This window comes from Coptis chinensis, chromosome 4, assembly GCF_015680905.1.
Source record: "Coptis chinensis isolate HL-2020 chromosome 4, ASM1568090v1, whole genome shotgun sequence".
Taxonomy (NCBI): Eukaryota; Viridiplantae; Streptophyta; class Magnoliopsida; order Ranunculales; family Ranunculaceae; genus Coptis; species Coptis chinensis.
This window is the reverse complement of record NC_141459.1, coordinates 76,151,497-76,161,930: the sequence shown is the minus strand read 5'-3', so window position 1 is coordinate 76,161,930 and position 10,434 is coordinate 76,151,497. Positions and strand designations below refer to the sequence as shown.

Here is a 10,434-nt window from a genome sequence, read left to right as displayed (position 1 = left end):
TCCTGTGGAATTGGAATTAAAAATATAATTCCAAGACTTACAATTTCAAGTAGTTAAAATTCCTCAAATTGGAATTCCTATGTTTGGTTGCATAACGGAATTCATTTCCAAATTCCACATAATATCAAATCAACTGTTTGGCCACTCAAAATTTCCAAACCAAAGTTGATATATTCAAAAAAAAAATGTACTCTAAACCAACAGGTCTACAGACCAAATTTATTATAAACTTTATTTTTGAATGTTTAAATCTCCTCTTAAAAGTAGTATTCTAAACATTGAGATGCATCATCAACCATTCTTTCTTAAAATCATCCGGAAGCCCATAAAAGACGTGTTCCTTAGTCTTATCAGCTGCAAGCAAATCAACAACTCGTAGTGTTAGAGAACGATCAAAATCCGGAACTTTATTAACTTCTTGGCATAACTTGTTCACATCAACAGTGGGAAGACATGCACGTGAGTTGGTCTCTACCATAAACTTCAATGTATCAGTCATGGAAGTCATAACTGCGGCAATGGCATCACCTGTGCGAACTTTTTTATTTGCAGATTGTTTCTCATCCGAACCTCTTTTCAATTGCTTGTCACTTCCTTCATTTTCGCCATTAATGTCCTCATGGCCATCATTCTCATTGTTGCCATTGTTTTCAACTTCTTCTCTTGCTTTATTAAGTTCTCCTCCTGTGTTAGCGCCAACTCCTTTTGCATTATTCTTCCCAACAATAATTGCTAACTCATCATAGTTTGTGAGAGGCTTATACCTAAACCCTTTGGCATCGGGATGTGACTACAAATTATTTAACCAATATTTAAGAAAAAACACCTTGACAATAAAAGGCAAATTTATATTACTAAAAAAATTACCTTAACATAGTTCTCCCAAACATCATCCCTCACCACAATCATCTTGCGATTTTCATCCCACTTGAATCTTGATTGGTCTTGAAGCTCAGTCACGATATTAAAATTCTTAGTCCAAGTCTTTAAGCGAGCTTGAACATTATCCTTTGTCACTACTTTTCCACATTTTTCTTTGATGGCATTAACAGTTACAGTCCAAACAACAGGCTTCCAACCTTGTTCAGATATGTTTCCCTTTTGAACTTGGTCAAGAAACGTCTCAGTTAATACATGATCCATCTCAATTGTCCAAACCACATAGTTTCCTTTTGCTTTGGTGCTTTTTGGTTGTTCAGGTAATTAATTGTTCTCCATTTCTAACAGTTCAGAAGTTACATACAAAAATTATCATTGAGTTCCCATACAACATGATGCAAATGCTTATTAATTAGAAATATAAAGAATACATAAATTCAATCCAAGAAACATTGCAACAAACCAAACATAGACTAGAAAATAAAACATTCTCAAGTAGAAAAACTATAAGACTAAGTCATTTAACGATTTCAATTCTCAAGTAGAAAAGCTATAAGACTAAGTCATCTAACGATTTCTCGATGCCATATAGTCAGCAAACATTTGTTGTGCCATCTGGTCCCTCATTACATTCCAATCATCATTGCCATAACTAACTTCAGTGATCAACTCATTTGTCTTTGGCCCTAAGATTTCCAACTCAATATCAACCTTAGCTAATAAAGGATCATCTGGATCTATGGTCATTATATAATTGTGAACAACACAACAAACAAGCACAATCTTCACTTGCATCTCAAAACTATAAAATGGATCACTTCTTAGTATCGCCCATCGTTTTTTTATCAATCCAAATGTCCTTTCGATCACATTGTGTAGCGATGAATGCCTATGATTGAATAGTTCCTTAAAATTTTGTGGTCTTCTGCCTCCCCTCCATTCATTGAGATGGTAGCGAACACCAAGATACGGGGAAAGAAATCCAGAGGCATTGGCATATCCTGCATCCACAAGGTAATAGTTACCTATTTAAAATGACAACACTTCATTAGTTGATCTATTTCTAATCAATATGTATATTGTCTTTTAATAGCAATTGGTAAAGAACATACCAATTGGAACAGGAAGTGGATCCTGCCTCCGTAATGCAGATTGTAGTACTCTACTATCTGCCGCAGATCCTTCCCAACCGGCTAAAACGTATGTGAACTTCATGTCCATTGTACATGCACCTAAGACATTTTGTGAAATTTGTTTCTTCCTATTACGATAAGCTCCTTGTTCTGCAAGTGGGACTTTTGTAGGGACATAAGTTCCATCTAGTGCACCCATGCAATCCTAATATCCCGTGTTGATATATAAATTTACCTTAAAATATGTAAATCTTGGATTCTCGGCAATTTGTGGATATGGAAGTCCCCTAGGTCGTCTAACAAGATACTTATACACACGTATTATTGCATTCAAAACTCGCTTAAAATGACGATGAACAACTTCCCCAGAACGATTAAAACCAAATTTCACTACTCGATTTCTTACATCATGTACAATGGTATGTAAAAAATATGCAATCTGTTCCTCTAGAGAGACAAACTTTGAATCTTGTATTCCTCGTTTTCGATGCAAAAAATCACACAAACTAAGAAATTGGATTTTATTCATCCGTAACATGTTGCGACAATCGTTATCATTCCCATTAGTCAGCTTATTCATAAACTTCTCTCTTTCAATATCAAGATTGGATGTAGGAAATTTATCTATATATGTATCGTGGTACCATCCTACAGCACACAATGTTGTAGCCACACATGTAGCTACAACATCCATACTCTCATCGTCAGTATCATATGTATGATCTTCCATCTATATTATAAGCATCAAATTATTCATCAATGCATACATGCAAAGAAAATGCATAAAAACATTTACTTAATAAGCATTGCAACAGTAAGCCATCGACTATGCTAGCTGCACTTATTTACTTTCCACCTGATTACTACACCCCCATTTTTGTTCCAATACATGATGGAGCTTGGCCATCAGATTTTTCCTCATTATGGTATAAAGAAGGACATGACACCACCAAAAAGTGATTCATAGTAATCTCACTGTCTCAAGAACTTCTCCTTGGATTATAAAATGACAGCAGAGCAATTTGTTGACATTTTTAACATGAAGAGGCCCAACAATTACTTTGAGTTATGCCATCCAATTTGTACCTTCTTAGATTTAAAATAATAATAATAATGTGGAACTGTTTTTTTTTATTTATTATTTTTTTTTGCATGAAACTAGTTGTTCTTTAAGTTACCATTATGAATAGACAAAACAAATAATGCTTTAGGCTTGTGTTAGTTGATCTTAATTAGCTGATTGGGCAAGTTATTTGATAGAGGTCTAGAAGATGTCTATTCGTCATAATGTTTAGATCAGTAGATAAAAAGGTTAAATGGGACATCTGATTTGAATTAGTATGTAGGATAAGAGATGTGTGATTGTTCTATCTAAATAAATGAAATGGTTATTTCATGATTCTATTAGGAATGCATTTGATGCTTGTCATAACTAACTATATCGGTTGTACATCTCTAGTGTCTTAATAGCCAGTCAGGTGATCTCATCCTGAATAAAATGGTGAGTTCGTTCATCTTTACATGTCAAGAATTTCAATGAAGTTACTTTTACTTGTTTATTGGTCATGTTCATTTAAGATGATTCCATATTAAACCTTATGTTCAAAACAGTAAGCTATTAATACATAATCAAGAGAACTAGAAATTTAATATAAAGCATAAAAAGTAGAAAGAAAAAAGATAAGAATTATAGAACTGTGCAAACAACAACAACAAGAATAATGAGGGATGAGAGATGAGAGATGAAACACCAACATAAACAAGTGAGAGAGTGCACACCTTGGACGAGTTGCAGAGAAAAAATGGATGAGTTTTCGACTAGTGTTGGTAGCGAGATCGAGTGGGATGTACGAGAGGTTTTAAAGAAGTAGAAAATATATCTTACCTGATAATTTTTCACCCGCAAGGAATTGTGGAATACGGAAATCTCAAGTTTCTGCCCCCATAGAAATTTGCGATTCCTTTATTTTGGGGTTTTGGAGTTTTCATTCTAGCGCACAAAAGGTTGCCAAACGAGATAACTCCTAATTCTTGGAAATATATTCTGAATTCTCCCCTCAAATCCAGCATTCCAAACACACCCTTAGCAGCATTGGAGAGTGATCAGAGACCCCTTGAGGTAAAAAAATCAGCTATAGCTTGTGGATAACGAGTTAGCCACAAATTATTAACTAGGTATCTATCTATCCTCGACATAACTCTGGTTGTTCCAATATATTTATTCCACCAATTATAAAAGAATCCAGTATACTTGATGTCCGAAAGCCCCGCATTCTGTAAACATATATTAAAATCAGCCGCTTCATTCGGATGCATTGGTTCTCCACCTAATCTTTCGTCTGTAGTCAGTATGTTATTGAAATCCCCTGTTACACACCATGGCTTATGTACCGATCTTTGAATGACTAACACCTCTTTCCACAACTTTATCCTTTCTTGTAGAGAATTACTCGCATATACCAGTGAGTAAGAAATCTTCTGCCTCTGGAAGATAGGTAACCCTACAATGTATAAACTGTTATGAATCTGTTAAATGGACTACTTTAACAACATACGGATCCCAACAAACCTAAATTCTGCCTGACTGACTCTTGCCATAGTTGTTAGTATGCTCCCAGGAAGGGCAGCAAATTTTTCTTATGAGATCATACTTCGGATACTTAACTTTCGTTTCCAGTAAACCAAAGATACACAACTTCTTATCTACCCTCACCTTATTGATTTCCTTTGCTTTTAATAAGTCATTAGCTCCCCTCACATTCCAAATACAAATAGGACCTATCATTTAGAACTTAGGATGTTTGTTTTTTGAACCCTTGTGTCACCCCCTTGCTCTTTTTCCTTTTTTTTTTCTTTCCACTTGATTCATTCGTTTTCTTTCCTTGATTCTTTGTCTCAATTCCATTCCTTGGAGTAGCCAGAGATTGTAGATCAGCCAGTGGAATATTGTTCATATCCTTAAAGTAGAGGGTTCCATCCTCTGATGGCTCCTCGACAGATAAATCCCCATTTCTAGTAGTTTCAAGGAGATTATTATACTCATTATGCTCTAATTCATAGTGCATCAAAGGGTTTGAGTTAGTCTGCATATCATCACTCTGCTTGCATGGTTGCAACTTTGTTCCAAGTTAAAAGAAGTAAATTGCAATTGTGTTTTGGTGAAAAAGAATAAAATATGGTTGTGCTATGTATAAGCAATTGAAGTCTTGGCATGGAGGGAAAATTGATCCAAGTATATGTGGTTTAACTTGTTCTAAAATTGATCTCAAGCTTCCCTTTACTGTTGAGTGGTCTCTAAGTTTTTCATCTTTTCACTTATTAATCTCTTGGATGTTGTTGCACTTTATATTTGTTTGTCATTGCTTTGATGTGATGATCAAAGTCATTCTATAGAAATTTCAGAGTTGATATGATGGGGAACAAGGGTTTAGAACGAGATTTCCTCAAGTATATATATATATATACTACAAAGTAGACCCGTGCATACGCACCGGCTCTTTTAAAAATTTGTTCAACAATCATAACAAATCGTGATTCCTGTTTTAAAATTAAGCTAACCTATTTTAATTTCCTAACAAATTGTTTTAATCAAGTCTTAAAAACCCATTTTAATTTCTTAACAAATTGTTTTAATTATGTTTTAAAAACCCGTGTTTTTTAATTGGGGGAGGGATACCATTTTAATTTGGAAATAAAGAGTTTTTATGCTACTATTTGAGTTTTGGTTTTAAAAAGAAAGGAGATTCCCGTTTGAAGTTGGATTCTAAAAGGAAAAGAGTTTCCTGTTTTAAGTTAACTATTAAGTTGATGATGTGGAATTTTAATAGAGCTCGAAAAATGCCCCTTGTGGGAGCTTTAACATTAAGACTAGCTTGTACGCCCGTGCATACGCACCGGCTCTTTTAAAAACATTTAGATTTTTTTTTAGAAAATTGAGACTACCGTTTTAGTCGCTAACCCTTTTTAATTTTCTAACAAATTGTTTTAAATGAAATTTTAATTAAATTTTAAAAACCCATTTTTTTAATTGGGAGAGAGATCCTGTTTTAATAGGAGAATAATTCCCGTTTTAATTAGATATGTTACATTTTCTCTTTTCAATAGGGGAGGAATTCCCATTTTAATAGGAGAATGATTCCCGCTTTAATTAGAAGTGTTAGAATTATAATAATAATAAAAAAAAGATTCTCGTTTTTCAAATAGGAGAAAAATTCTATTTTAATAGGAGAAGGATTCCCGTTGTAAAAAAAGATTTCCGTTTTCAAATAGGAGAGATATTTCTGTTTTAATAGGAGATGACGTGAAATTTTAATAGAGCTCGAAAAATACCCCTTGTGGGAGCTTTAATATTAAGATATAGATATAATCAAGAAGAATAATTGAAGTTTGAAGAATTGTAGAAGTTGAGGTAGAAAAATATAAAAGATTTTTGGCGATTTGATAATTTAATAATTGATAATTGGTTTATTTATTTAAGGGATATTTAGCTTTTGGGCCACTTTTAAATTGGATAATTTGCAGATCGTTTATTTGTATTTGGGCCAAAATTGACGGTTGTTCATCCATATTTTATATATTGACACATTTACCCTTAGGACCAAACCCTAATTTACAGTAAAAGTTTGGGGGGCAAACCCTAATTTTGAGATAAGACTTGGGCATTTAATAAAGGGCCTAAATTTGTTCTAATTTTGATTGAATGCTCTAATTATGATGCATCTTTCATGTAATTTAGAGTTGGTAGTTGACCAACTCTAAATTGACATAAAATTAGTCGCTAATTGAGGTGTACAATTTTATGTTCTTTGTACCATTAAACAATAATTTTAGAGTGTTAATATTCTCTCCTTGTTACGTCTATAAACTCACCTTTAAAAAATTATATTATCTATTATACCACTCTATTCTTCCACCTCCCCCATTAGCATAAGCTCAACCTCGTTGAAAGTTAAAACTCGCTAATTGGATAAATGGCCACTCAAATATTCACTCTCTTTTACCAACCTTTATTATATTCTAGTTTATATATACCTTATGATAGCGATTGAATCAACAATAGATGATTGTTCAACCCCATGACTAACACTAGTAATAAATCGTATGAGTTGTTCTGCAATCGGCCATCTTTATATAGATGTAAAAATTTTGTTCAAATTTAGGCTTGAGATCATCCAATTTGAACAATACCTCACAATTATTTTAGTACAAGAGCTAATGAAAATCAAACACCTTCAATTCTAACCTCTAAGTATAGCAATTGAATTATCACAACCCCAAACATGTTCATAATAATATTTGTGAAGTTTCGTTTTGCTCCTACCATAAAAAAATATGTGTAATGATTGAGACTATTTAATTCGTACAATTATGCAAAAATTAATAATATGCATTTTGTTTTGCTTCCACCCATAACTTTTCAGTCGTATTTGTGTGTATGTTAATTAACTTGGCTTAGGTGCAGGATGTAAGTTGGTTAAGTTGTGGTCGCAAAAAGATTCTTATATGGCCATTGAATCAAATCTTAGATCTTGTCAAGTGTCTGACTATTATTTGAAATTTTTAGCATTTGGTCATACTATTAATAGTAATATTTGTGTTTGGTCCACAAGTAAGTCACTTGTATGGCATGTGCAGGGCATTTTAGCCATTTCTAGAAAATTATAGATAGAACAAGAAGGTCAACTCAAAGTCAATGCAGTCAACCGTCAATTTTGGCCCAAACGCAAATAAACGATCAATTGGTGACCAACTGCAAATTATCCAATTAAAAAGTGGCCCAAAAGCTAAATATCCCTTGATTTAATCTAAACAAACTACATTGACCTATTTATATAGATAAGCCATACTTGATAATCAATAAACCTAGACTTCTAAACCTAATAAAACTTTGTGTAGGAAACTACTAAATCAACTTACTAATACTACTAAAGGAAATATCTTAAAAGTGGACCTTCTCATGCTACGTCATGATATAATTGCTATAGACAATCTATCATTTGGGTTTTAACTATCACAAGGGAGTGTTGCGTGAGAAAGAATGGGCGGATGTATAGACTGAAGCTATAGGTTGGTGTTGTAACCATTTGAGAATCATAATCTACCATACTTAATCGCGGTTGTTCATCTCTCATCTTTAGAATTTTGTTGTTTAACTTTTCTACATACAAAGTACAACAAAACCTAGAGCTGAAAGAAGGCCCATAATAAAATTAAAAATATAATTCATTAGATTTAGATGAAGGTTTTGATTAAATTATATATCATAGAATTATGTTCAACATTAGAGTTTGTAAACAAGTTTTTCTAACAACTAAATTACCTTTATTTATATATTAATGTTTTGCAGGCATTTACACAGTTTTGAGTAACGCATGGAAACTTAATAGATATCATCAGATTTGTTATTTAGTAGGAAAAGAGGAATACACGTCTTCGTGTTGGAGTTGGACAAAAAATTTCTTATGAAACTCTAATATTTTCCAAATATTTAACGAATCCTGGTTCCTACAAAACTATGAAAAGCAATTGTTATTTCTCCAGTTAACTGAGCTAAGCCAAAGCCTAACCTTTATATGACAATTCTTACCGAGCAAATTAAGGGAGTAACTCAAGTCATTCTTATATATATCTCTACTAGTAGTTGATAAAATGTAAAATGAATAGTTTTACTAATGAATAAAGCGATGAAACTCTAAACGAAAGTAAAACTAAAACTACTCTTCGTGCCTAATTTATCAAAGATTTCTACTCTCAATCCTATTGAGATATAGTGGAGTAGATGATTCGTTCCACTCCTAGTTCTTTCACATGTAATGTTTTCTAAGTCTAATCAATCTTAACTAAAGTCTAATGAGAGATTTACAAATTATAAACTACGATACAACTACCCACAAGATACGACTAATTAACTACGGAATGCTGCGTTGATTCTATGATAAGGAATTAGGGGGGATTGATTCCACCTTAACTCAACTTAACTTACTAACGACGAATCATCATAATCCGAATTGAATTGCTACGCAGAACAATTGGTTCTTCCTAATCCCTAATTACACATGGCACTTCTACCAATTCATAACTAGCATGTGAACAATTAAACCCATTCTCATGGTGAATTAATCGTTTCTAGAGTGGAATAGAAATTACGACGACTCTACGATAATCGGAATCAAGCTTTCATCAAGGCTTCTCAACCCCCTCTAATGGAGGGTTAGCCAAGAATCATTATGCAATCATTTTTTATATGAAATTGAATACGAAATAATATAAAGATTCTAACTTTATGAATTTTAACTAAACAATAATCCAACCCGAAATCAATAACTACAAAATAAATAACAAACAATAAATGAAATTAGATCTAACAAATTTAAATGACAAAATCGAATTTGATCAATAATAAACTACTTTATTTATCTAATCAAGCAATAACAATATTTTAAAGGTTTAATCTAAAACAAAGAATGAAATGAAACTAAACTTAATTAAAAACCATTAAAACTAGATCTAGAAGCTATTCTAATGGCTACTTGCTATCCTAAGCTACTAGATATCTTAAGAGTTAAGTCTTCTTTGTTGATAAGGAGGAAATCAGATCCAAAATCGTGCATGGGCTTGGAGCCATGTTTTGGGTCGGAAAATCGTGCCCAAAACCCAATTTCTTCAGTTCAAAAAGGGCTCTTCAGCTGGATTCGGCTTCAATAGACTTTTAGTCCACTTTTGCTCCTCTGATTGGGCCAAAGCTTGGACCATTGGAAAGCTCTTCCCGAGCCGGTCGTTTTGACATAAGGTAGGCCCAATTCCAAGGTCTGAGTCCAAAGATACGGTCTTCAGAAGTTCTACTGACTTTGTGCACTGTTTCTGCCCGCGTGAACTTTGACTTTTCAAGGTCTGAGTAGGCTTTGATAAATGTAAAATGAATAGTTTACCTACAAAATGAACGATGAATTCAAAACGTAAGTAAACTAAAACTGATCTTTTATCTCTTATGTTTATCAAAGCTTCTACTCTCAATGCGAATTGCACTAAGTGGAGTAGGAAGTTCGTTCCACTCCTAGTTCCCTAGCATGGATTGTTTTCTAAGTCTAAGAAATCAGTCTTAAGTCTAATGAGAGCTTTACGAAATGTTATGCTAACAAGACGCGTTAATTTAAATAACAAGATATAATAAATAACAAGATATAATAAATACTAAAGTGAATCTACGAAAGCTACGGAAATACGATTGTTTGAATCTAGATAAAGAAATAGAGGGGAATTGAATCCACCTCGATTCCAACCTAATAACCTAGTATAGATTGTCGTATCTCGATTCTTACGTTTTCACGGCAAGAATTTCGAGTTCTAATCCCTAGTGTTCATGGCATTCCTACCGGATACTAACTAGCATGTGAGGTCGTCCACCCATTCTCATGGCGAAACA

The 10,434-nt window shown here is 33.4% G+C and overlaps 1 protein-coding gene across 1 annotated transcript; it reads right to left on the bottom strand.

Moving 5' to 3' along the window:
* Positions 1 to 271: 271 nt before the first annotated feature.
* On the bottom strand, positions 272 to 1,143 carry LOC147504853 (uncharacterized). Its single transcript, XM_086605381.1, has 2 exons — positions 868 to 1,143; positions 272 to 790 (listed from the first exon to the last, which is right to left on the bottom strand). The coding sequence occupies exons 1-2, from the start codon at positions 1,141 to 1,143 to the stop codon at positions 272 to 274; spliced, it is 795 nt and encodes a 264-aa protein (XP_086461507.1).
* Positions 1,144 to 10,434: the final 9,291 nt, after the last annotated feature.

What these genes read in the sequence shown, in the direction of transcription:
- LOC147504853 (XM_086605381.1), bottom strand. Translation starts at nt 1,143, where the DNA reads ATGGATCATGTATTAACTGAGACGTTTCTTGACCAAGTTCAAAAGGGA. An exon ending in TTTGGGAGAACTATGTTAAG is followed by an intron (nt 791 to 867) that starts GTAATTTTTTTA and finishes AATAATTTGTAG; the next exon opens with TCACATCCCGATGCCAAAGG.